Here is a 27,815-nt window from a genome sequence, read left to right as displayed (position 1 = left end):
ACCAAAAAATGAAGCTACCGCTACCACGGCCCTGCCCATTCACAATGTGTTTATCTCTGAAGGGACAGGACGACTCAAGACAGACGGACGGGACTGCCCTTCCCAAGGTGGTATCAGGGGTTGGCCGCAGTGCTGATTTGGGATGGTGGCACATCATTTCAATCTGGAAAATCAATCAAATCTTCTTGTAGGCAGAACTGCAGATGGGCCAACACAGTTCCCTGGAGGTGTGAGGCCTGAAGCCTGAAGGGACCAGCAGGTAACTGGGCACCACAGCCTGAGGCCAGTCAGGCTCAAGCAAGAGCATCCTGCTTCCTCCAAGGGTTTCTTTGCCTGAGGAAAGTGGAAGCTGGCACTCACATTCCTTCAGGATCTTCAGAAAATGGAGGCAAGGGTGATCCTGAAGCCCTACCCACTTTGGTGACCAGTGCCAGTCCAAACTATACTGGCATGCCAAAAATGACCACTCTCTTTTTTGTGGTTCAGGATTTCACTCCTTAATGGAGACAGACCCTGGGCTCCAAGAGAGAGGCAGGCGACGACATGAATTATAACACTGGGCCCATTTCCTGAAGCACAAGTACAGTGTAACTGTGACAGCAGATCTTGGGGACCTAAAAGGGGTGACGCTGAATGGAAAGAAAGTGACCTGCCAGCCGTGGTGGAGCACACCTTTCATGCCTGCACTGTGGAGGCAGAGGCAGGTGGATCTCTTTAAGTACAAGGCCAGCCTAATCTACATAACATAGTGAGTTCCAAGCCAGCCAAGACTACATATTGAGATTGTCTCACAAAACAGAAAAAAAGAAGAAAAAAAAGTGACTTGAGGTTCAGACAGGAGTCAGGAAGGAGAGAGGGCCAGAGTAAGGAAGAAGTGGAGAATGGAATCTGAAAACTCCCCAAGTGTAGGTGACCTATGCCACAGGTGTGTGAGGTAGCCGGGGTTAGCTTTGGTAAGGTACTTTGACAGGGGAAAGTCTGACCATACTGCTGTGGCTTTCTACCCTGAATCCATCTTGAAGCAGCGTGAAGTAGGATTCTCTGCCTCCCTCACAGTGTCCAATCCTGTGTGCTCAGTGATAGTTTGTAAGAGATTTGGGGAAATGTGCTAAAAGTTAAGGAGTTTCAGGAGTAAAAACTGCTATCAGAGCTGTAAGAGTCTTGGGCCTTGGCAACCTTAACAAACTAGGTTGGGCCACTCATTCTCAACAGGCCAATTAAAAAGACAAAGTTGAAGTGAAAAAAAAAAAAAAAAAAAAGAGCAGAGATATTTTAATTAAGATGGCCACATTGGAAAGTACAGTGACGTCTAGTGACATTCTCTACTCCAAGTCTATCTCCAGGGTTCTGACAAGTGGTTTAGTTTAAGCTTACATAGAAGACAAGAGGGATGCCTAACTAAGCAGTCCTTTGTTGAGGTGTGGTCCCAGCCATCATCGGTTCATTTCCAGTTTCTCTGGTAATGTAGTCTGACAAGTTTTCGGAACTGTGAAATGTCTTTCCTGGAGTCAAGTTCCCCTGTTGGCTGCCATCTGTGCCCTAGTCTTTCCTTCTCCCAACATGAGACTCCCAGGGAAACTGCGACCTCTGGAGAGTCCAGTGTTTTCATAGTCTGATTACAAACGGTCATCCATCAGGGTCTCTAGAGTATCTTTAATCCAGCCAGGATGGTTAGAGGCCCGAGATTGGAAGGGATATACCTGCCGGCAGCGAGACAGCTCATGCTTACTTCCGCATGCCAGAGGATGAGCTGGCTGAAGTCGGAAATGTCCCGCCAGAAGGCAGGATTCCTGTGGCCTCAGCTTGGCCGCAGCTAAACCGCCATTGGCAAGTGGCAAGCGGAAGTTCTCCGAGGACACCAATTCTCCTTGCAACCCTTTAAGTCCCACCCCTCTGGTCTAGGCGGCGTCTCCGTGGCGACATGCTGCGATGTGCGGCTGCGCAAGAGTGACGGGGCTCGGGCGAGTGGGAGGGGGTGTTTTGGTTCTCGCCGCTCGCCGTCCTTTCCAGACCTGGCTGTCGGAAAGCTGCTCGGTCCTGCTTTGCCTTCCCCTTCCCTTCCCTTTCCCGACCCGGATTTTCCCTCCTTCCCTTTACGCGCCTTTCTTTGATCGGCTGCCGCCCGGGGTCCGGGCCATTTTCCGGGCCGGGCGCACGAAAGCGCGCGGCCCCGGGCCCGGTATATGATCCGCCGCCCTGCCGCCCCTCGCTTCCTCCGCCCCATGTGGCTGCGGGGCCACGGCGGCGCTGCCCACTATGGCCCGGAAAGCAGTTAGCAGGAAGCGGAAAGCGCCTGCCTCGCCTGGAGCCGGGAGCGACGCTCAGGGCCCGCAGGTGAGGGCTTACAGGCCTGGCATGGCCAGAACCCCAGCAGAGGCGTAGGGAGTTCCAGCTGGGGCCGGGAACCAGGGGCCAGGGCGGGACAAGAGCCGGGGTCCGGGACTGTAGAGCCGTGGCCGGTCCGTCTGCAGTTTACTGGCGTGCAGGCAGGCCGGAAGGGTGAAGAGCCAAAAGGAAACTCCAACATGACGCCTTCTGCTGGAAGTCTGCAGCTGGGGATAGAGCTGGAGGAGAAGCCAGGACCTCCTGGGTCCTGCAGGAAACTGAATTCAGGGGGAATCTGGGTAGAGACCGAAGTCAGCCTGCCGCTGACGCCGTGAATGTGGGCTGATTGTCTCTTATCAAGGAAACAATCTTCCAAGCTAGGTGCTGGTTCTTTTAGACACGTAGAAGAAACACCAGGTGTCATCTCTATACTGCCCCCTTTGGAGAGGAGAGCCCCTCGGAGTTGGGATTCCGACGCTGGTTACTCTTCCTTTGCACCCCGTTGGTATTTGAGTTTTCGAATTCTAAAACTGCCCGCAGCGCAAGTCGCGCGATGTCAGATGAGCGGCCATTGACCACATCCCTGGAAGACACGGGATCCCACGCTGGCTCTTTGAATACCCTTTATGCTCTACGGGGAGCACAGGCGGAGAGGGAGAAGGGGGCTGGGTAGAAATGCAGCCCAGGTGGGTTCTGTGATCGGGGCCTCATTACCTTCCCTGTCAAGGACACCTGAGTATATAGGGTTTCTGAGTCCTCCACTTTCCTCAAAGGTCTGGGAAACGTTTCATCGTGTCTACCCATTTCTAAGTAGGATTCACTGTGAGAACCGTTTTTCAGTGCTAGACGAGTTGAGCTGTACTTTCTGGGTTGTGAGTCTTCTGTTACATTTTTGATTGTGTAAATCCTGAAGGACGAATTCTCGGTTCTTCTTCGCTAATACAGTGGGATTTCTTGTCTTCGAGGAAAGTGGCCAAACCTCTGATTTCTGATGTTGATTTCCACAGTTTGGCTGGGATCACTCTCTGCACAAACGAAAAAGGCTCCCCCCGGTGAAGAGATCCTTAGTGTACTACCTGAAGAACCGGGAGGTCCGGCTGCAGAATGGAACCAACTACTCTCGGGTGTTACATGGTTACGCAGCACAGCAACTTCCCAGTCTCCTGAAGGAGAGAGAATTTCACCTTGGGACCCTTAATAAAGTGTTTGCTTCTCAGTGGTTGAATCATAGGCAAGTGGTGTGTGGCACAAAATGCAACACGGTAAGTGTAGTGCATCGTCCCCATCTGTTTACATTTCCTTTTATATAAGCAGATTTGGAATCTGTTAAGAGATTTTTCATGGGCTGGAGAGATGGCTCCAGTGGTTAAAAGCACTGGCTGTTCTTGTAGAGGTCCTGAGTTCAATTCCCAGCAACCACATGGTGGCTCACAACCATCCGTAATGAGATCTGGCGCCCTCTTCTGGCGTGCAGACAGAACACTGTATACATAATTAATAAATCTTTTTTTTTTTTTTTTTTAAAGACTTTTCAGTAGTAGTGTTAGGACAGAGAGGTGCTCAAGGAGGAACAAACCCAGGTGTGGGTCTGGGCTCCTCAGGAGAAGTCCCCCCATGAGTGCCTTACTTACTCTCTTCCTTTCCACCCGCTCATCCCCTTTTTCCTGCTCCTTTTCACACTTCTGCATCTTCTGATAATGTCAGATGAACATGTGTCTTTAGGCCCCTGGCTCTGTGTCGGCTGCTGCTTCTGGTGTTTTGGTGTTTTGTCATCTTTTACGTAGGAGACCTCAAAGGAAGGACAGAAGTTGATGTTCAGCGCACCACTCAGGGTACATGACAGCGACAGCTTAGTTGCTGTGTACCAGCCTTTGACACACATAAAAGTGTCTAGAACTTGACTGAAAGCAGAAATAAGGCAAATATTCTTTCTCATGTAATGGAATCCAATCATAGTGCCTGGACAGCTAGGCGGTAGAATTGCTTATGTTCCAGACAGGACTGTCCACTGAGACCCTGTCTCAAAAGAAACAAAAAGAGATGATATGAACAGTTTACTGTGAGACAGACAGACAGCGGTGGTGGTGCCCGCCTTTAGACGCTATAGAAATGGTTGATGCTACAAGAGACAGGGCTCGTGTTGGATAAATGATTCTGTCTAGCCCTCCCTCCATTTCAACTCGCCTAGTGTGACTAGACGGGTAATGTTGAATGGTGAGTAAATTGACTCTGGACCAAAACATACTTGGGGTTACTTAAAAGAGAGGTTACTCTACATCGAGAAAACCTTGGCCCAGTGAGCTTGTTCAGTGGAAAGATGCTTGCCGCCCAAGCCTGGCAACCTGAGTTTGATCCCCAGAACCCACATAAAGGGTGGAAGAAGAGAACTGATTCCATAAAGTTGATTTTTTTTCTGACCGCCACATGTCTGCCATGGCACACACCACACTCAACAACACAAACACATAATAATAAATTTAAAAAAAAAATCTTGGGTGCTCAGTGGGCAAAAGCTGCTAAGCCTGCCAACCCGAGTTTGACCCTCAAAACCCATGTGATGGGGCTGGAGAGATGGCTCGGGGTTAAGAACACTGACTGCTCTTCCAGAGGACCTGGGTTCAATTCCCAGCACTCATGTGGAAGCTCACACCTGTCTGTAACTCCAGTTTCAGGGGACCCGACACCCATGGCAAAAACACCAGTGCACACAAAAATAACCCATATGATGGAAAGAGAACAAACTACTACGAGGTGACTGCACATGGTTGCTGTGGCATGTGTACCCATGGCCAAATATAAATACAAATTTAAAAACAACGAAAACTATCAAATACCTTAACTACGAGAAGTGTCTTTATAAAGACCCCAGGCCAAATGTTAAACAATTTTGAGGAAGGAAATAATACTATGGTGGTTGGGGCCTAATTTTCACTTCTCCTTCTGTTAAAGGTTGTTTGTGTTACACATAACACTTTCAAAACTAGGTGCTGGTAGCAAGCCTGCACAAAACTTCCTTTTTCTGATTTCAGACGTGCCTCAGTGGTTTAGGAAACTTATTGTTGACACTTGGAGTAGAAAAAGTATCTTGTTTCTTTAACCCATTGACAATATTGAAGGTGAGCATATTGACTGATAATTGAATGTATTCTGGACTAGACAGATGGCTCAGCAGTGAAGGGCACATGTAGGTTTGATTCCCAGCCCCACATGTGGCTCACAATCATCTGTAACTCCAGATCCAGGAGATCTGATGTTCTCTTCTGGCCTCTGAGGGCACCAGGCACATGTGTGCTGTTTAGACATACATGCAGACAAAACACCCATTCATAACATAAGTTTTCTACAAAATTTACTTTTTTTTTTTTGTTGTTGTTTTTGTTTTTCGAGACAGGGTTTCTCTGTGTAGCTTTGCGCCTTTCCTGGAACTCGCTTTGGAGACCAGGCTGGCCTTCAACTCACAGAGATCCGCCTGCCTCTGCCTCCCAAGTGCTGGGATTAAAGGCGTGCGCCACCACCGCCCGGCTCAAAATTTACTCTTAATACCTACTCTGTTTTCCTAACTTAAAAATCTGTTTTAGCCAGGCAGTGGTGGCGCAGGCCTTTAATCCTAGCACTCAGGAGGCAGCGGCAGGCAGATCTGTGTGAGTTCAAGGCCAGCCTGATGTACAGAGTGAGTTCCAGGACAGCCAGAGTTACACAAAGAAACCCTGTCTCAAAAAATCAAAAACATTTTTCATTTTTTAAAATTTCATGTGTGTTTCATGTGGGTGCTGCGTTTGCCACAATGAGCACGTGGAGGTCACAGTTTACAGATGTTGGTTCTCTCCTTCCACCACGTGGGCTCCAGGAATGGATCTCAGCCTACTGAGCTCAGTCCCCTCCTAACTTCATCCATCCTTTGCCTGTTCTCTTCCCTTTCTCTGTTTGCCCTGGTTGTCCTGGAACTCGGTGTAGACCAGGCTAGCCTTGACCTCACAGAGATGTGCCTGCTTCTGCCTCCCCAATCCTGGGATCACAGTTGTGTGTAATCACTCCTGATTCCTAACTTAGACTTAATACCTCTGTCTTCCTATGTCTTCATGACTTAAAGTGCTTGGAAGTAGTGGAGGCTCTTTCATGTAGGCTAGGTTGGCATCTCTTTTACTGTATAGCCAAGGCTGACCTTGAAAAGCCCAGTCCTCTAGCTCCTCTCCGATAACTGTTGGGATTGTACACAGGTCCTACCACACTTGGCTGTCTTCTTTTTTTCATTTTTATGTGTATGGGGACTTTGCCTGTGTGTATGTCTGTGTGCCGTGTGTGCGGAGTACTTGAGGAAGTGGTATTGGATCCCCTGGAACTGTAGTTAACAGATTAGCCGTCATATGGGTGCTGGGAACCAAAGCGGGATCCTGTGGAAGAGCAGCCAGGGCTCCAGAACCAGTTGCCTTTTCTTTTGGTGGTGGTGGTTATTTGTTTTGTTTTGGGGGCTAGGGGACAGGGTTTCTCTGTAGCTCTGGGTGTCCTGAAACTTTGTAGACCAGGCTGGACTTGAACTCAGAGATCTGCCTTCCTCTGCCTCCTGAGTACTGAGATTAAAGGCATGTACCGCCATGTCAGGCTGTTTTCTTTTTATAGTGTTATTTTTTTCTTTGCTCAGCTTCTAGAACCAAAGCAGGGAACCAAGAACAGTGTTCTCCCCACCCCACCCCCTTGACTTGGTGACATTTGGCAGATGCTTCCTACTTTAGTATTTCGTTATGTTGGGGGTAGGGTGGGTTGCAACCTGATCTTATGTAGCCAAAGCCTGCCTTGAACTCCTGAGCCTCTTGCCTCTACCTCCCAGCTGTCCTTGGTTTTGTTTCTGTAAAACAGTAATAGCATTATCTGGCCTGCCAGTCCTCTGGAAACTAGCTGGGTGAGACCCTAGCACTTGAGGTTGAGGTGGGTGGATCTCTTGAGTTTCATGACAGCCAGAGCTACATAGTGAGACCCTGCTTCAAAAAGAAAAGAAAACTATGATCTGTGAGGGAGATTTCGATTCCAGTATGACAAGCTTCAGGTATCTAAAGAGAGTTGGAATGGGTTGTAAAGTCTGACCACCTAGGATTTTACTTTATAGGGGTATGAGAGACATGGGGAGAATATGGTTAAGATACTGCTTCAGGGAGAGAAAAATCCAAGAGGAATTGCCATGAGTTTTACTATGAGAGAGAATAGACTAAATCCAAATGATGAGGGAGAGGCTAGAGAGAGAGATGGAAGACATTATCTCAGGTAGAATCTGAGATAATGTGCTTTTATCAATTAGTCGATGTTTAGGAGAAGGTAAGTTTGTATTGGGAGTTACTAATTTATAAATTTATGAAATAAAAGACACCTTTGGCTTCAGTCTTATAACCTTTTCTTAAAATTTCAAAATTTATTGTGTATGTAAATTTTCTGGGCAAGATATGGGATAGTTCCTAGTTTTCCTGTGATTTTTTCCCCCCCAAAGGTGAGTACTATTGAGCCCAAATGATTAAGGACCTTTGATCTTTAAAAGAGGAGCTCCACGCAGCCTTGGAGGGGACACCTGTGTTTAGCAGGCAGGAGCCTGGAGAGTACACGGAGTGCAAACAGGGGGAGGGTGGGGAGAGCAGGCTCTTTAAAGGGATGGGTCTGATGTGCAGTTAGGCGTTTTGTTTATTTAGAAAGGTTTTTGCTGGTAGGCTTTTTGTTTGAGACAAGATCTCATACAGTCTAGGGTGGCCTTGAACTCCTGGTGTTAGGGTTGCCTCTTGGCTCCAGCTCTCAAGTGCTGGGATTACTGGCATGGATCACCCCATGTGGAGCTAGCTAGGTTTTGAGATGGGGTTTCCTTCCTTCCCTGTAGACGAGGTTGGCTTCTAACTGGAAGTGGTTCTCCTGTAAGGCACCATCCCTAGCAGAGATATTTCAGTTAGAGAGGAATTCATTTCTCATCGCGATGCCTTCTAGCCAAAAACTACCAGGGAGCCAAGTAGTAGAACAAGTGAGATAAACTCACTCTAGAGAGGGATAACCTGTACTGTAGGAGGGAGGGCCTCCCTGTAAGAGGGTGTCGGAAAGAACTTGGAAAGGATTTGCGTTGGGTGTTTGAGAGGAAGTCTTAAGGACTCTGCTCTGGATGGGATGCTGTTAGGAAGTGAGGGTGAGTTCCTTGTACACCTTGTCTAGAAGGAAGGTAAAGCTGATGATGGTGAAGCAGCCGCTCATATTCACCAGGGTAAGGACGTGTTTCATCTGCTTGTGGCTTTGACAGTAGTCGTGTTTGATCTCTGTTCAGAGATGATTAGAGAATGGCCTGTTCTGATGCTGATGAACACCGAGTCCTAGCCAAAGTTCAGGCTGCTTTTTCTTTCTCAGCGTCTCCTAAAGTCATGGCCGTAGATGTCCTGTTGAGTTCACAGATGGACTTGTGGTCATGAAGTATCCAAGTTAATTGCTGTAACTGCTTGTCAAATAGGGAGACCTTTGTGGCAGCCCAGTTTTGGAGGTAGGATGGTTAAGCATCAGGGTTGAGAAAGTAGCTGTAATATTAATGATTTCTGAGATTATCTTCTCAGAGTAACCAAAATCGTAAAAGCATAACATGGTAGTCACCATTGACACATGAAGCAAATAGCACACTTAGTTTTCCATGGCCAGATATTCAGTTCTCCTGATAAGTAGTGTGTGTGTGTGTGTGTGTGTCTGTCTGTCTGTCTGTCTTGTGTTTTTGAGACTTCATTGTGTAGCCATGGGTAGCTTGAACTTGCTGAGTAGATCCTGCCTCTGCCTCTTGAGTGCTGACGTTGAAGGCATGTGCACCAGTGGGATACAGGCTTTTAAAGAAGGATTTATTGGCCAGATGCAGCGGTGCCAGCCTATAATCCCAACTACCCCAGAGACTACGTGAGGGAAGATCAAGGTTTCGGCCTGCGGAGCTAGAAAGATGGCTCAGTGGTTAAGAGCATTTGCCTGCTTTTATAAAAAGTTTATGGCTAGATCAATTGGTAGTGTGCCTTCCTGTCATTCAGGAGACACTGGACTTCTTAGAACTATATTCCCAGCACTTCTGAAAACTATATATGGCGTTGCACATTTATTATAATCCCAGTATTAGGGAGGTAGATCAGGAGCATCTGGAATTCAAGGCTGTCCTTGACTACATAGCAAATCTGAGGCCAATCTAGATGACATAAGACCCTATCATTAAATAAAAATAGGTGCTGGAAAGATGGCTCAGTGGTCAAGAGCCCTGACTGCTCTTCCAGAGGACCGGAGTTCAATTCCCAGCACCCACATGGCAGCTCACACTTGTCTATAACTCCAAGATCTGACACCCTCACACACAGATACATGCAGGCAAAACACCAATGCCTATAAAATAAAAATAAATTATTTAAAAAAATAATAAAAATAAAGCCAAGCAGTGGTGTCCCACACCTTTAATACCAGCACTTGAGAGACAGAGGCAGGTGGATCTCTGAGTTCGAGGCCAGCCTGGTCTACCAAGTGAGTTTCAGGACTGCCAATGCTACACAGAGAAACCTGTCTTAAAAAAAAAAAAAAAAAAAAAACAGAAAAATAAAAAATAGAACTTCAGTGTTCCTGAGCTACAGTATGAGTTTAGGGAAGTTAGTGAGACCTTGTCTCAAGATAAAGTGTAAGGGCAGTTGGGATCACCGAGTAGTTAAAATACGCTCTGTGCAAGCAGAAACAAGTGAGACGTTGTCTCTGACCTCTGCGTGTGCAGCCATGACATGCGTGTGTCATTACACTCACTCTCTCTCTCACATAACCATGTAAAGAGAGCTGGAGATAGGGCTGGGTAGTAGAATGCAAGGCCTTAGGGTCAGTCCCCCGGCATTAGAGAGGAGGGTGGGTGGAGATGGAACAATTGAGGGCAGGGCCACTTGTTGGAGTGGCTCTGGAGGGGCAGGGTGGGTGTGGTGGTAGCTCAAGGGTGCTTGCCTAGTGCAGTGCAGTACCATGGTTTAGATCCTAATACTTCCCCGACTGCCCCCAAAAAGGGGGCACATCTGTAATCCCAGCTATTCAGGAGGTGAGGTAGAAGGTTCTCCAAGAGAAAGCCTGGGTGATAGAGACTCCGTATCTCAAAACATTTCAAAAATAATTGTATTGGGCTTAGCTACCAGGCATATATCTTTTTTGTTTGTTTGTTTTGTTTTGTTTTTTTTTTCAAGACAGAGTTTCTCTGTGTAGCTTTGCGCCTTTCCTGAAACAAACTCTGTAGCTCAGGCTACCCTCAAACTCACAGAGATCCGCCTGGCTCTGCCTCCCAAGTGCTGGGATTAAAGGCGTGTGCCACCACTGCCCGTTTTAGGCATATATCCTTATCCCCCACCACACAGAGGGCTAATCACAGTACTGTCAGGTGAACAAATTTTGTAGTTAGGAGAGAAACTTGCTAATTATCTGCCTCCCCTCCCTCTTTAATCCCAGAATGGGTGGTTTCCTTATTTTTAGGACTAATTTTGTTTTTGTTTTGTTGACAGGGTCTTGGGGTCTCAATAAGTAGTCTTGGGTATGCTTGAACTTGATATACAAAACAGGCTAGCTTAGAACTCAGAGATGTGCCTGCTTCTGCCTTTCTAGTGTTGGGATTAAAGTGTGTGCACCCACTTCCAGCCAACTTCATTTTGATTGTTTTGTTTTTGTTTTTCAAGACAGGGTTTCTCTGTGTAGCTCTACTGCCCTGGAACTCACAGTGATCCGCCTGCCTCTGTTTCCCAAGTGCTGGGATTAGCAGACAATTTGATTTTATTGAGAGGATATTTAGGTTGGTAAATTATTTCTTTGTGTATATTTGAATGTTTCTGGTTGGAAATAATTGTGGCAATATTTTATACTCCCTAAGGTTCTGTGCAAAGTTGATCCGTGCATAAGGCTTTAGGAAGAATAAAGGTTAAGAATGAGTTTATGCCTCTTATGTGTGGTGATAGTAGACTTGTTTCTTCCTGTCTCGTCTTTTGGAAAGCGTTGCTTGAATGAGATTTGGGCCTGTTTAATGTAGTGCTTTGCTCTTTTTAGGCTGTTCTCTGTATGTAAGGAAGCGAATGATATTCCCATATTCCCCAGCCTGTGCTGGGCATATAGCTCAGTAACACTCTGCCTAGCATGATGAGGTCCTGGTTTCTTCCTCAGCTCTGTAGAAAAGCAAGGTAGGGTCTGAGCATGGGGAGCAGGAGGGAGGAGACAAGACGTTATTTAGGGCAGCGTTCCTCCTTTGGGATATTGATGATTTCTTTGTTGTCCAGGACTGTGCCACATTGAAGGAGATTTCAGACCTGGGCTCTGCTCTGTGGGGGCCAGAAATCACTTTTTCTGTCTCCACATCTCCAGTTACTATAATGATTAAATGTGTGTAAACTCATAGATACACTACCACGCATTTTTAAGCACTTGTACTTCCAGTTGATAAATAACACCTGCATAATTGGATGTGATCTGAGCCCTTTATTTCAGGCGCAGTTTATTTGTGGTTTCAGTGAACAGAGAAGGAACATGTCACCCCTTTTGGTGCTCATAGCCTTTATCCAAGCTGGATCTTTGGTAGGCATTATAGTCAGTATCGGGATTACGGGTGTGTGCCACCATGCCAGCTGGACATTTTTCTGTTCAAATCCCAGTGTGGTTGATGAGAGGTTGGGGTGGGGGATAGCTGCCCAGTGGCCAAACATGTACTTACTGTGCCTGACACCAGCACCAGAAATGAAAGGAGAGTGGGCACTTAGACAAATAAGAGTTTGTCCTGGTGGCATCCATGAGTATTACTTCCCTTCCTAAATCTGAAGTACAGGACTGCTTTTTCCAGTTCTAAAAATAAGAGAAACTATATGGATTGTCAGGATTCTTTATATTAAACCATACTTCTCAGACTTTTCGCTGAAATACCCCTAGACTGCTCAGTCAATATCTGGACAGTACTGGGCCAGTGTGGAATCCTTGGAGTTCTAAAATAATCTTTAAAATATTGTAAACCAGGCAGTGGGGGCACACACCCTTAATCCCAGAACACGGGAGGCAGAGGCAGGCAGATCTCTGTGAGTTCCAGGACAGCCCGGTCTACAGAACTAATTCCAGGACATCCAGGGATACACAGTGAAACCCTGTCTCGAAAAATTATTGTGTATTTTGCTCTTGTATGTATATATGTTTGCCATTGTATTAACAAAAAATATCTTGTTTCTGGGAGTGTAGCTTAGGAAAGTTCATGAGACTCAGGGTTCAATCCTCAGCAACACACACCCTCTAAATACTGTATTGGGGTGTGGAAGTCTTCTGTCATCTACTGATTAAATGAGTGCTCCCAGATGAGGTACTAGTTTCTTGTAGAAACCAAAGCACCAAATACATAAACATGCCACCATGCCCAACTTTTGATCTTACATTTCTATTATAAAAAATTTGGACACAGCATATATTTTGAAGAACAGGGAATTTATTCATTAAGTGCTAGTTTATCTGTGCAGTAAAGTACTTTGTAGCCATGAAAATCTGTGTAGAAAGCTGGGAATAGTGGCATGCACCTACATTTGTCACACTGGGGAGGTAGAATCAGGAGTTCAGGGTGGTCTGCTGCTGAATGGCAAGTTTGAGGCCAAGAGGCTACATGAGACCCTCTTTCAAAAAAGAGACAACAGTAAGTAATGTGACCAGCACCTGTTGGTACAGGCTTGTAATCCCAGCACTCAGGAGCTAGAGACAGGCAGCTCTCTCTGAGTTTGAGGCCAACCTAGTTTATATACTGAGTTCTGGATAGCCATGGCTACATAGTGAGACCTTTTTTTTTTTGTTGTTTCTTTCTGGTTTTTCTTTAGTGAGATTTTTGTTTCTTTCTGGTTTTTCTTTTTTTCTTCTTTTTTTCCCCCCTCCTTTTAAAAAAAGATTTATTTATTATGTATACAGTGTTTTGCTTGTATGTGCCCCTGCAGGCCAGAAGAGGGTGCCAGATCTCATTATAGATGGTTGTGAGCCACCACGTGGGTGCTGGGAATGGAACTCAGGACCTCTGGAAGAGCTCCCAATGCTCTTAACCTCTAAGCTATCTCTCCAGCCCCTTTTTTTCCTAGTTTTTCAGGATAAGGTTTCTCTGTGTAGCCCTGGCCTGGGCAGGGGATAAAAGGACTCAGAGATCCACCTGCCTCTGCCTCCCAAGTGCTGGGATCAAAGGATTAAAGGCATGTACCACCACCACCTGGCTGAGACTCCGTGTTTAAAAAAAAAAAAAAAAAACAGACAAAGCCAGGCGGTGGTGGCGCATGACTTTGATCCCAGCACTCGGGAGGCAGAGGCAGGCGGATTTCTGTGAGTTCGAGGCCAGCCTGGGCTACCAAGTGAGTCCCAGGAAAGGCGCAAAGCTACACAGAGAAACCCTGTCTCGAAAAACCAAAAAAAAAAAAAAAAAAACAGACAAAACAAAATCAAAGCTAGCCTGGCTATAGAGTAAGTTCAAGGCCAGCTCTGGACAGTGTAATTGTCTGAGGACACTCCACCCTCCCCCAAAAATGTATAGAAATACCATGAAGCCCTGGTTCAGATTCTGAACAGACATACACAAAAGAAGTATGGTGAGCTAGCATGATGCTTGAGCAGGTGAAGGCACTTGGCATCAAGTTTGACCTGAGTTTAATCCCTGGGACTCACTGGTCGAAGGAAAGAGCTAACTCCTGCAGGTTGTCATGTGACCTCCATAGGCATCCCATGTTACCTGTGTGTGTGCATGCATGCGCAGACAGGCAAACATGAGCACAAATAAATATGCAATGTATGACTGGGAGGGATTATCTTGGTCAGGTTATTCGAGGTGGAAAGACCCACGTTAATCATCTGTGCCTCCTGACCATGCGTGCAGTGTGACCAGCTGCCACAAGCTCCTGCTGCCATGATGTTGCTCTCAGGATAAGACAGGACCTTGGAACAGTGAGCCAGAGAGCCCCTTCCTTCAGCTGCTCTTGTCCGGTGGTTTCTTGCAGTGAGACAGATGACTCGTACAGCCGTTGGCCTTCTTGGCACACTGACTGTGTTCTTTCTTTGTCTTGGCTCTCCCCTTTGTTCTTTCTATCTGTAATAATTTCTCCTCTTCTTTGATGTCAGTATCAAGACCTCTGTTTGTTTACATTGGTGGGTGTGGAGATGAGAGGGAAACATTTGAGAGAATTGATTCTCTCCTTGCACCACATGGCTGTCGGGAATCCAACTCAGGGTGTCTGCCTTGGAGTAGGTGTCTTCACGCAGAGCCCTCCCTGGCCCAGTGTGGTTTGTCTTAGTGTCTGGGAAACTGGCTACATTTGCTCTCCTCTCTATGTTAAATTCCATTCTGGAAATGGATACTGTGTTTCTAGTAATTCTGTAAGGTTCCCTTCCCTTTGGAAAACCATTGTCCTGCGGGTGCATTTATGTGTCCTCCGCACCCCGCCCGCACCCCGCCCACATGCATCGCTTCCTAATCTTGCATCTGTCTCAGTAACAACCTTTGCTTGCTCTTCCTGAAGATCCAGGGAGCGGAGCCTGAGGCTTTCCTCGGTGCTACCAGTGTCTGGCACTGGTCCCAGTAGGTTAGTGTGGAACAGCCGCACTTGAGTGTGTAACAGGGATCTGCATTGAAGCTTCTGCACTTGTGAGTGTGGAAAGCAATTCTGTGCCAGTTCCTCACATCCCTGTGCTCCTCTGGGAAGAGGCAGGATGGTCAGTCCTGCACTGTTGGCCATCCCGCTGTAAGTTCAAGGGTGAAGATAGAGATGAGATTTTGATTTTCTGAGCCCTCCGTTCCTAGCCACCTCAGTTTTCACCGGTTTTTAAGCCTTAAGGCTTAAAAGGCTGTACAACTACTTAATACAATAATTATATACTGCAATTTTAAGGTTTCTTTTACTTAATTGTGTGTGTGTGTGTGTGTGTGTGTGAATATGTGCATGTTAATGAAGATGCCTGTGTAGGCCAGAGGAGTTAGATTCCCCTAGAGCTGTAATTACGGTGTTTGGGAGCCACCTTACATGGGTGGTAGGAACCAGACGGGTCCTTTGCAGGACCTGTTAGCCACTGGGCCCTCTCGCTAGCCCCTTGTTCTTTGAGATAGGCTGTCTTGTAGCCCAGGCTACCTCAAAGTTCTGTTCCTCCTGCTTCTGCTTTGCACAGTGCTGAGATTCTAGGTGTGTGCCACTCTACAGTGGTGCCAAATGTTTGTAGTGCCAATAAGAAAGACTGAAGGGCCAGCAAGAAGGCCGAGCGGGTAAGGGTATTTGCTTCTCAGGGTGAAGACAGATGTGTTCAACCCTTGGACCTCCCCTGCCCTCCCCCCCAGTGGGTTTTTTGTTTTTGTTTTTTTTTTTCTTTGGTTTTGGTTTTGGTTGTTTTTGTTGTCAAGGCAGGGTCTCTCTGTGCAGCCTTGGCTGTCCTGGAACTCACTCTGTAGACCAGGCTGGCCTACAAAGATCCACCTGCCTCTGCCTCCTGATTACTGAGTTAGAGGCGTGCACCACCACTGCCAGGCTAGACACCCCCAGAGTGGAAGGAGAGAACCCCATGTTAAGCTTGGACAAAATTTAATACTTTCTTTCTTCTTTTTCTTTTTCCTTTCTTTTCTTTCTTTTCTTTTTTTTTTAAGTCTACAGCACCTGGTATTCTTAGGTGGTCTCTCATCCAAGTACTAACCAGGCCCAACCCTGTTTAGCTTATGAGATCAGAGGAGATCAGGGGCATTCAGGGTGGTTTGACCGTAGACAGAATCTGTTTCTAATCTGTTGATGTAAAATGTTAAACTTTCCCAGCACTCGGGAGGCAGAGCCAGGCGGATCTCTGTGAGTTCGAGGCCAGCCTGGTCTACAGAGCGAGATCCAGGATAGGTATCAAAACTACACAGAGAAACCCTGTCTCAAAAAACAAAACAAAACAAAAAAATGTTAAACTTTAATATTAAGTCATTTTAAGTTATTTCATGTTTCATTTGACTAATGGCCTTAGCTATGCCATTAATAATTCCAAGTGTCCTGCTGTGTTTGGCAAATGGATCTCTGTGAGCCTCAAGGCCAGATGGGTCTACATAGTGAGTTCCAGACCAGTCAGGGCTACACAGTGAGACCTTGTTTCAAAACAGAAAACAGCAGTGAAACTCCCCAGAGTTTGCTATAGAGGAGACTCTTAATTGAACAAATGAGTGTTTGTACTCAGTGTTGACCACACTCAATAGCAACTGTGTTTTGTGTGCCTCTTTTCTCTTGCAGCTCTTCGTAGTGGATGTCCAGACAGGCCAGATCACCAAGATTCCCATTCTGAAAGACCGGGAACCTGGAGGTGTGTCTCAGCAGGGCTGTGGTATCCATGCAATAGAGCTGAATCCTTCTAGAACACTCCTAGCCACTGGAGGAGACAACCCAAACAGTCTTGCCATCTATCGACTGCCTACATTAGATCCTGTGTGTGTGGGTGACGTAAGTTTTTTCATTGGTCCTCATTAGAACTAACCTTGTTTTAAAACATGGATCCTCTCCTAACCTAGAAAGGGGTGGTTTTTCCTGACTTGGAGGTGAGGGATAGAACAGAGAGTAGAATGGAGATTGGGATTCCATAGGTAAGAGCTAGGACATGTGTTTGATAGAAGGGACAAATGGCACATCTCTGTGGCTAATAGTGGGCTGTTTTTAATTCACAGGGTCCACGTATCTCCCATTGCCCTGTCAGAAAATAAACGTACCAATTCATCTATAGTCAGGCATTGTTTTTTGCTCCAGGAGCATAGCAGTGAATAAAGCCCTTACCTTTAGTACAGTGCTGAGTGTGACCTGTGAACCAGTGTGTGTATCATACAAGTCAGTAACATGTAGTGTGACATATACCATAGAGGAGTAGCAGCGAGTGTGACCTGTGAACCAGTGTGTGTATCATACAAGTCAGTAACATGTAGTGTGACATATACCATAGAGGAGTAGCAGCGAGTGTGACCTGTGAACCAGTGTGTGTATCATACAAGTCAGTAACATGTAGTGTGACATACACCATAGAGGAGTAGCAGCGAGTGTGACCTGTGAACCAGTGTGTGTATCATACAAGTCAGTAACATGTAGTGTGACATACACCATAGAGGAGTAGCAGCGAGTGTGACCTGTGAACCAGTGTGTGTATCATACAAGTCAGTAACATGTAGTGTGACTTACACCGTAGAGGAGTAGCAGCGAGTGTGACCTGTGAACCAGTGTGTGTATCATACAAGTCAGTAACGTGTAGTGTGACATACACCGTAGAGGAGTAGCAGCGAGTGTGACCTGTGAACCAGTGTGTGTATCATACAAGTCAGTAACGTGTAGTGTGACATACACCGTAGAGGAGTAGCAGCAGGCTACAGGGATGGGTGTAGTGGGAGGATGCTGTTTCAGAGGGAGGCAGAGAGAGCTTCAGTGAGAAGACATATGAACAAGGAGAGACCTAAAGGAAGCATGGGCAGCGCCATGGGCGTGTTCCAGGTGAAGAGAAGACTGAGGTAGAAAGCTGGAAGCTGTGTCCTCTGGACATTTTGTTTGTTTGATTTTGGGTTTTGGTATTTTGAGTCAGGTTCTCTAAGTAGCCCTGGCTGTCCTGGAGCTCCTTGTGTAGACCAGGCTGGCCTCGAACTCACTGAGATCCTCCTGCCTCTGCTTCCCAGTGCTGGGATTAAAGGTGTGCGCCCCTTTTTGAATTCTTGTCTGCAGGAGTGCCAGTTTTCTTCTGCCTTTGATTCTTCCCAGATATTCTGAGCTCTTACTCTACAGGTTAAGAGCATCGGAGGCCGTGTTTTTGTTGTTTGTTGTTTTACATTTATTCGTGTGGGGGGAGGTACACATGCTGGTGCACACGTGGATCTGTGTGTGGGTGCACATGGGAATGTGTGTGGGTACACATTCTGGTGCACACGTGGATCTGTGTGTGGATGCACATGGGAATGTGTGTGGGTACACATGCTGGTGCACACGTGGATCTGTGTGTGGGTGCACATGGGAATGTGTGGGTACACATGCTGGTGCACACGTGGATCTGTGTGTGGGTACACATGTGAATGTGTGTGGGTGCACATGCTGGTGCACACGGATCTGTGTGTGGGTGCACATGGGAATGTGTGTGGGTGCACATGCTGGTGCACACGTGGATCTGTGTGTGGGTGCACATGCGAATGTGTGTGGGTGCACACGTGGATCTGTGTGTGGATGCACGTGCTGGCGCACATGTGGAGACCAGAGGACACTGAGAAGTACTGCAGTACTCCCTTCCTTCGCTGTGGGTTTTGGGGATCAAACTCAGGTCCTCAGACTTGGCAGCACCTTATTTGCCGAGCTGCTTTGCTGGCCCTGTTTTGTTCTATGGCACGGTCTCCATATGTGCTCATGCTGTCCTGGAACTTGGGGTCCTCTGCCTCAACTTCCTGAATTACAGGCCTGTGCAACCATGCCCTTTTGTACTTAAATGTTTTACAAGATATTTCCAGTCTGACCTGTATGCTTTTTAGGAGAATTCATTATGATCCTTATTTTACTAATCTTTTGTTGTTGTTGTTTTCCTCTCTGTTCATGTCACTTACCCTCTAAGGATGGACACAAGGATTGGATCTTTTCCATTGCATGGATCAACGATACTATGGCAGTGTCTGGTAAAGTTGCCTTCCTTTAGGAAGATTTGATGTGGCAAAGAGGAAGTTTAGAAATTATAGTAGTGTGATAGAAAATAACCTACTAACACTAACGGGGCCGGGGTGCCTTGTCTTGTTTTCTTATTTTTATTTATTCATTTATTGAGGTGGTACTAGGGTGAAGTCAGGGCCTTGGGTATGCTGATTGGGTCCCCTTACCACTCAGCTATATTTCCCAGATGCCCCTACCTCACCCCCTGACCACCATTTTTTGTTGAGGGGCACAGGGTCTCCCATTGTAACCAAGGCTGGTGTAGAACTCATACGTGGTCTAGACTGGTCTTGAACTTGCAGCATTCCCTTTGTCTAAGCCTCTTTTCTGCTGATCCTGTAGGAATGACCCACTGTACCCAGCTTAGGGGACTGTTTTCCTCAGTCATTCCACCTTAAGTGTTTTAGATTAAGTAATTGTGTGGGTGAGTTCGCTCATGCCTTGGCACACATGGGACCCAAGGGTGACTCTCAGCTCTTAGTTCTCTCCTCCTTCCCAGAACTTGGGAGGTGAAAGCAGGAAGATCAGGAGTTCATGAGCCAGCTTGGGCTATGTTAACATCCAGTCTCAAAGATTAAAAAATAGGAACAGAGGGCTGGACGATGGCTCAGCAGTTAAGAGCATGGGCTGCTCTTCCAGAGATTCTGAGTTCAATTATCAGAATCCACATGGTAGTTCACAATCGTCTGTAATGAGATCCATTGCCCTCTTCTGGCATGCAGGCACGTATGTGCATAGAGTGCTCATATGTACTTTAAAATACATAAATCTTAAAAAGTAGGAGGAGAGAGAGAGTGGAGGACAGAAACATAAGCAAATAAGTATCTTTGTGTATGGGCTTTAATGTTGTGAATTGTTTCTAATGGGGTATAAGTGTTCGGTGTTGCTGTGGATGACCTGTTTTGTTTTGTCGTCCGTGTCCGTCCCCCCGTCCCGTCCCGTCCCCCCCCCCCCCCCCCCCGAGCTGAGGACCAAACCCAGGGCCTTGTGCTTGCTAGGCAAGCGCTCTACCAGTGAGCTAAATCCCCAACCCCGACATTTTATTTTGTTGGACAATCAGGAACAGGTTACAGAGAAAAGTCCTCTTTGAATGTGTGAGGCTGGGAATGAAGTCAGCACTGGGCAGGGATAAAGAAAAGAAAGCTGCTTGTTCATTATTGTTTACTAAGGAAAATAATTAATAGGTTTTGTTTGACTTATGAGATTTAAAATTGAATTTAGGAGCCAAGCATAGTGGTGCACACCTTTAATCCCAGCACTCCTGGAGCAGAGGCAGGCCGATCTCTGTGAGTTTGAAGCCAGCCTGGTCTACATAGAGAGGCCCAGGAGAGCTAGGGGGTCAGGGTCAGAGATCCTGCCTTAAAATAAATAAATAAATAATAAATAGATAGATAAATAAACATAGATAGATGAACAGACCTCAAGTCCTTGTGCTCAGGCAACTATTCTACTTCTGAGTTACATTCCGAGCACAAAAACAGCCATCTCAGGGCTGGAGGGATGGCTCAGTCATTAAGAGCACTGGCTGCGCCGGGCGGTGGTGGCGCACGCCTTTAATCCCAGCACTCGGGAGGCAGAGGCAGATGGATCTCTGTGAGTTCGAGGCCAGCCTGGTGTCCAAAGCGGGTTCCAGGAAAGACGCAAAGCTACACAGAGAAACCCTGTCTCAAACCCCCCCCCCCTCCAAAAAAAAAAGAGCACTGGCTGCTCTTCCAGAGGACCCAGGTTCAATTCCCAGCCTCACATGGCACTGATACCTGACTGTAACTCCAGTTCTAGGGCTTCTGATACCCTTACACAGACATACATGCAGGCAAAACACCAATGATCATAAAATTAAAAAACCAACAACAAAAAACCCAGCCATCTCTCTTCCTTTTCTTTGTTTTTTTATTAATACCTGAGATGGTCTCCATAGCCCATGCTTAACTCAAACTCACTATGTAGCTAAGGATGACATTGAACACCTGATCCAACTGCCTCCCCCTCCCAAGGTTTTCTGTGATGCTGGAAATTGAACCTAGGATTTCCATGCATGCTAGACAAGTGCTCTATCAAGTTATATCTCCAGCACTAAGAATTCATTCTTGGCTAGATGTGGTGGCACACACCTTTAATTCCAGTACTCAGGGAGGCAGAGACAGGCAGATCTCTTTAAATTGGTTGATGGACCTCTGTAAAATTGAATATAAAGAGATGTTTATAGAGAAAGAAGTCTAGATGAAGAAATCTGAACTGAGTATGATGGCCCATGCTTGTAATCCCAGCACTCAGGATGCTGAGGAAAGAGTAATGCTACAGGTTTGAGGCCAGCCTAGGTTACAGAGTGAGATGTCTTAATGCTTACCAGCCAAGTGATAATGGTGGCACACACAGGTGGCGGGCAGATCTCTGTGAGTCCAAGGCCAGCCTGGTCTACAGAGTGATTTCCAGGACAGCCAAGACTGCTTCACAGAGAAACCCTGTCTTGAAAAACAAACAACAACAACAAAACAAAACAAAGCATACTGCAATATTTGGGGTGGACCATGTAGCCAAGCTCTGCCAGGCAGCATGTTGAAAAGGCCCATGTAGTCTTCTGGGGGGTTTTCTCATGGAGAGTTAAATATATTTGACATCTGGCGATCTCCTATGCTGCAGGTTCACGGGATGGTTCTATGGGACTCTGGGAGGTGACAGATGATGTATTGACCAAAAGCGATGCAAGACATAATGTGTCAGCAGTCCCAGTGTACGCTCACATCACTCACAAGGCCTTAAAGGATATTCCCAAGGAGGATACAAACCCGGACAACTGCAAGGTGCGAGCGTTAGCCTTCAACAACAAGAACAAGGTATGAACTCACCAAGGGACCTCAGAAGCCTGTCCCTTCTGACTTTGTCTTGGGGGATCCTTTTTCCTCCAAGGCAGTGCTTGCTGACTTGGCTTTAAACTCACGGGGCACCCTCTTTAGAGGCTAGGACTGCTGGTGAGAAGTTACAACGGACTGTGAAGCTTAAGCCTTTGTCTCTGCTGTGTTTGGCCGGGGTGACCGTGTTTGTGGTCTGGTTCATAGTTTCCCTGAGCCCACCCTACTCTGACACTGCTCATTTGCGTGTGCCTTCTCAGGTGCTCTAGTTTGGATTTGGTTTCCATACCTCTAAAAGCCATCTTGTTTTTAAGCTCCTCACTTTTCCCTGCTTCCTTTATCTTACACCTGCCCCTGAGTTTCACCTAAATCACTGTGCCAGCTCTCCTCACAGTGGGGTTGTAAGCACAATCTAAGACTAGACCCAGGGCCCAGAAAGGAGACAGGCTTCTGCAAAATCTGAAAAAGGCCCCAACTGGACTCATTTTTTAAAACTTTTATTTATGTATATGAGTATTTTGCCTGCATCTGTGCATGGGTGTGTGCACACAAGGCCCTGACTTAAGCTCCCACATTGGGGCTGAGAAAAATAGCCTTTCGCTTGTGAGCTCTGCTCTAATAGTCTTGAGGATATCAGGGGACTCTGACATAGGAAAGACATTTTCACCCACAGATGTGTGTTCATGTGATTGTTAGAGACTACACTTGCTTTGCGGAGTTGAATATACTACCTGCTGCAGTCCGTGGGATGAGGTGAAAGCATCCTTGATGTAGTCTCCAGGACAGGTGTGGAGGACAAGAGAGCCCCACCCCTCAGGCTCCTCCCCTGCATATGTGAAACTTTAGTTTGCTGCAGAGCATAGTATAACTTCCTCTTCATTGCTCTTGTAGGAGTTGGGAGCAGTATCACTGGATGGCTACTTCCATCTCTGGAAAGCTGAAAATACATTGTCTAAGGTGTGAACATGACTTGGTAATTTTATATGATAATTTATCATAGGTTTAAAATACTGTCATTCTTCTAGAGTCAGAGTGGATTTGTCCAAAACACTTTTTCTCCCAAGGTCTGAGAATAAACTTGCATAGTACATGAAGGTGTGAGTCTAGCATGTTTCTCTTGAGGAAAAGTCTGTATCTTTTACATTTATTTTTGAGGCATGATCTCTGTGTGTAGCCCAGTCTGGTCTTGTGATCTTCCCACTTCTTTAAAAAAAAAAAAAAGATTTATTATGTTTACAGTGTTCTGTTTGCATGTATTCCTGCAAGCCAGAAGAGGGCACCAGATCTCATTACAGATGGTTGTGAGCCACCATGTGGTTGCTGGGAATTGAACTCAGGACCTCTGGAAGAACAGTCAGTGCTCTTAACCTCTGAGCCATCTCTCCAGCCTGATCTTCCCACTTCTAAAATACCTCTCAAAGACGGGAAGTACTGACAACCAGACCATGCTTAAGCAGGAAAAGGCCTTTGTTTTGTTACGTTTTGAGACAGGGTTTCTCTGTGTAGCCCTGGCTGTCCTGGAACTTGCTTTGTAGACCAGGCTAGCCTCCAACTCAAAGAGATCTGTCTGCCTCTGCTTCCCAAGTACTGGAATTAAAGGCATGTGATACCACCACCCAGCATCTAATTTTTTTTTTTTAATTTTGTTTTTCTTTCTTAAAAGATTAGCTAACTAGGTAGCCCTGGCTTGTCTCAAACTTGGGATCTTCCCTCAGCTTTCCAGTGCCAGAACTACAGGAAAGTCTTAAAGAGACCCGAGATTGCAACAACACGGTTAAGGAGAAAACAGATTTATTAATAATACCTGCTAGAAACTTTTTTGTACAGTAAAGTGTTTATGTGGGTCATTAGTCCATGTCTTGTCTGTGCTGCTTATAATATTTGTAAGGAGCTTTTTCTAAAGAGAAAGCAAAGCTCTGGGAATTGACACAGCAGCTTTGCATCCCATTGGCTCTGCCTAGTGTCTTACATAAGCAGGCAGAGCCTGTAGATTTGCTAGTCCTCAGGGTCAAAGAGGAAGGCTGACTCAGGTTCCCTGGGACGGAGTCAGTCCTATGGGTACGCTTTCTCTGGTGTACAGTTCCCATTGCTTGGGAAACTGGCTGAGCGTAGTCAGAAATGAGTCCCTTTATCTGAAGAGCAACAGGGTGAGAGTTAGGCTTAGTGGCCTGGAATCATTCCTGGAAATAAACTACAGTTCTTGGCTTTTCCTGGCGTTCTAATTATTTAATTCCAGCCTTACCTTTTCCCCAACCCAGAAGTTACTTCATTCACTTGGTTTTGTCCCTGGCTTAGGTAGGTAATTTGTGTATAAAGGAAGCACACAGAGGTAAGAGCACAAGAATGTCCATTTATGCTAGTTATGGATGTACCTCTTTTCAGCTCCTTTCCACCAAATTGCCATATTGTCGAGAGAATGTATGTCTGGCCTATGGTAGTGAATGGTCAGTGTATGCAGTGGGCTCTCAAGCGCATGTCTCCTTCTTGGATCCACGGCAGCCATCATACAACGTCAAGTCTGTCTGCTCCAGGGAGCGAGGCAGTGGTAAGTCCCTGTGTGTTCCTTCAGGCTTACCACTACATTGCAAATGGGTTTTCCCTTTTGTTTCTTCTTTGACTTCCAAACAAGAATAGTGATCTGTGTGTAGCATGTAGAAGTATTTGGTGACAGAAGAGAGGAACTTACTTACCTGCATGTGGCAACAGAATGTCCAGGCTGAAGAAGCCTTTGGTGTGAACCACCGTGAGGAGATAAGCGGTTAGCACTAGTCCCTTGGGAAGTTTTTCTGGGGCCCTGCCTGAGCTAAAAGTCTTAGGTACTGACTTGGTGGGTGGAGTTAAGGAGTAGGAGGTCCCTTTTGGATGTGATGATAAGTTCGTAGTGTAAGGTACAGATACACCTCAAGAAGCTGAAGAAAGCATGGGTTTTAGTTCTGGTCAGTGGGTCCTAAGTCTTAGCATCTAACACTGGATTGTGGCTGGGAACCAAACCCAGGGCTCTGCTTGTTTGAACTGCTCTGCCTCTGAGCTGTACCCATAGCCCCCAGCTGCTATTCAGACAGGGTATTCTAAGAGCTATCACTTATTTTCTTTAGTGGAAGACACCCATGCTGGTACTACACTCACAGTTCAGAATCCTTTCTTTCTGAGAACTCTCTTCCTCCCACCAAGACTCCTGTGGAGAGCAGATTAGAAAAGTTAATAGTTAAGACTACTTACTGCTCTTCCAGAAAACCTGAGTTCAGGTTCCAGCACTCACATTGAATGGCTCACAGCTTCCTATGACATCAGCTCCATGGGATCTGTCATCCTGTTCTGGCTTCCATGGCCAGCAGCACTCCTATGTACACACACAGAGTACACAGTACACAATGATTTTTAAAAACACAGAAGCTGAAGCGGTGGTGCACACTTTTTTTTTTTAATGTGTATTGGTGTTTTGCCTGCATGTATATCTGTGTAAGGGTGTCAGATAAGAACCTCTGGAACTGGAGTTACAGTTTTGAGCAACCATATTGGTGCTGGGAATTGAACCCGGGTCCTCTGAGAGAGCAGCCAGTGCTCTTGACTGCTGAGTCATCTCTCCAGCCCCTGGTGCTCACCTTTAATCCCAGCATTTAGGAGGCAGAATCAGGCAAAACTCCCTGAGCACTAGGCCAGCCTGGTCTACAGAGTGGGTTCCTGGACAGCCAGGGCTGCACAGAGAAACCCTGTCTTGAAAAACAAAAACAAACAAAAGGAACAGTGGGGGCTACAGTTTAGCCTCTTTTTCAAACAGTGTTGTTTCTGTGTAGATATTACAAAAGCTGTTTAGTTTGGTTTTGTTTATTGTTGGAGAAGGTGGGTGCCATGGTGCTGATTGGAAGTCAGAGAACAGTTTGAGGGAGTTGTTTCTCTCCTTCCATGGGAGTTACAGGAATCAAACTTAGGTGGTCAGCCTTGACACCCTCTCACCAACGCTAGGATCTATTTGCAAGTAGTTAAGATGCATAAATTTAGACTAGAGGACAGTGGATATAATGAAAGCTGGAGAAGGAATAGGGTGTAGCTGGAATAGTGTACAATGAAGTTTTAAGAGGATTTTTAAAATTTTTATTTTTATTGTCATCATCATCATTATAACTTTTTGTTTTTGAGACAAAGTCTCACATAGGTATCTTTGGTTACCTGGAATTTGCTGTGTCACAGGCTGGCCTTGAGTTCACAGATCTGATTCCCTCCCCCTCTCCCTCCCCAGTACTGGAATTAAAGGCATACACCACCATACCCAGCTTTGAAAGGATTTTGGTTACTATTCATGGAGGTAGCTTGCATGAAGAAATACTAGTTCACAAAGGTTCCTAGCTCCACACAGATGCCAAGAGGTACCTTTTGCCCTGTACTTACTTAGTCACAGATACAGCAGATGTATTTTCCCTTTGATCCAAAGTAGTTTATAACTTGCCGTAAATAACATAATACCAAATCCTTCCTGTAGGGCCATACTGATAACAGGAAGATAATAGTGAGCTGTAGTATAAGTAACGTGATGGAGCAGAGCCAATAGTTAGGAGAGATGACTCCAGTGCTACTCAAGGGTATGGCATACAGAGAATGTCAGACACACGATCTTTGGCAGAAAACAACGTGGATATTCCCAGCAATGTGGCTTATTAGCAGAGAGTCCTGTTTAGACATTGGCACAGTACCATCTGATATTTGGGTCATACTGTCCCTGATTGCTCTGTGCTTTTCTTTCTCAGGGATCCGATCAGTGAGCTTCTATGAACACATTATCACTGTGGGCACAGGGCAGGGCTCCCTGCTCTTCTATGATATCCGAGCACAGAGATTTCTGGAAGAGAGGCTCTCAGCTTGTTATGGGTCCAAGCCCAGGCTGGCAGGGGAGAATCTAAAACTAACTACTGGCAAAGGCTGGCTGGTGAGTAAGCTCAACCCTGAGAGGATGGTTGCTTGCTGTGGAGGGGAGCGTCTTCCCTCTGCCTCCCTCCTCACTTTTCGCTATTGACATTCCTTAGAGCAGAGGAAAGTCCTTTCCCGACTTTGTGTTGTGGCCGCGCATATTGGCCCTGGGGAGATGGAGGCCCAGTGGGTTGGTGGCAGTAAACGCTTGTCATCTCAGCACTCCGTAAACTGAAGGAAGATTGCAGAACAGAGTGAAAGACACAGTCAGATATGCTGATGCCTTAAGATTTTCTCCAAGTAACAGCGGCAGAAGGATAAGAGCTTCCTGTTGCTCCTGCCAGCAAGTTGTCATGAACAAGTTTGACTGTGGAAAGCTGAAGGTGAAGACTTTCAGCGCAATAGTTTTGGTTTTTTTTTTTTTTTTTTTTTTTTTTTGGTTTTTCGAGACAGGGTTTCTCTGTGTAGCTTTGCGCCTCTCCTGGATCTCACTCTGTAGACCAGGCTGGCCTCGAACTCACAGAGATCCTCCTGCCTCTGCCTCCCGAGTGCTGGGATTAAAGGCGTGTGCCACCACCGCCCGGCTCAGCGCAATAATTTTTTATCCTAATGTTTAGTTGGGAAAATGAGACCAGTTCCCATGAAAACCGATCGTGTGACATCAGGTCGTGGGTATAGAGCCCTCTCCTCTGGCAGAGACCGGAAGTCAGTCCTGTCCCTTCCTGTCCTTTCCTAGCGGTGCTAACAGTCTTCTTCTCTTCCCACAGAATCATGATGAAACCTGGAGGAATTACTTTTCGGATATTGATTTCTTCCCCAACGCTGTTTACACCCACTGCTACGACTCGTCTGGAACGAAGCTCTTTGTGGCAGGAGGGCCCCTCCCTTCTGGGCTCCATGGAAACTATGCTGGACTGTGGAGTTAATGACAACTAACTTTCTCCCAAAATGCAGATTTACACTAACGTCCCCCTCGGTTTCCTCGTTTGGTCTTTTGATTCCCCGACTGTGGAAGCTTTTCTGTGTAGTGCAGACAGCAGCAGTCTGCCAGTTCAGGCAGTCCCTAGGAGGAAGCTATGCGGAAACC

At 46.4% G+C, this 27,815-nt stretch overlaps 1 protein-coding gene and 1 pseudogene across 3 annotated transcripts; one reads left to right on the top strand and one right to left on the bottom strand.

Moving 5' to 3' along the window:
- Dcaf12 (DDB1 and CUL4 associated factor 12) lies at positions 1-27,697 on the top strand. Of its 3 annotated transcripts, none has more exons than XM_059254135.1 (9): positions 1-107; positions 3,333-3,587; positions 16,554-16,760; positions 18,886-18,946; positions 21,618-21,811; positions 22,718-22,783; positions 24,209-24,371; positions 26,569-26,747; positions 27,496-27,697. In XM_059254135.1, exons 1-9 carry the CDS (start codon positions 9-11, stop codon positions 27,652-27,654), a joined length of 1,383 nt encoding a protein of 460 aa, XP_059110118.1. In that variant the 5' UTR covers positions 1-8; the 3' UTR covers positions 27,655-27,697. The 3 variants fall into 3 exon arrangements, with proteins under 3 accessions (XP_059110118.1, XP_059110119.1, XP_059110120.1); XM_059254136.1 differs by lacking the exon at positions 1-107 and adding an exon at positions 1,961-2,334; XM_059254137.1 differs by lacking the exon at positions 1-107 and adding an exon at positions 2,864-3,011.
- On the bottom strand, positions 15,936-16,054 carry LOC131905377 (5S ribosomal RNA; annotated as a pseudogene).
- Positions 27,698-27,815: the final 118 nt, after the last annotated feature.

The sequence above is a fragment of the Peromyscus eremicus genome, chromosome 2 (genome assembly GCF_949786415.1).
Source record: "Peromyscus eremicus chromosome 2, PerEre_H2_v1, whole genome shotgun sequence".
NCBI lineage: Eukaryota > Metazoa > Chordata > Mammalia > Rodentia > Cricetidae > Peromyscus > Peromyscus eremicus.
This window is presented reverse-complemented; position numbering and strand designations above follow the sequence as displayed.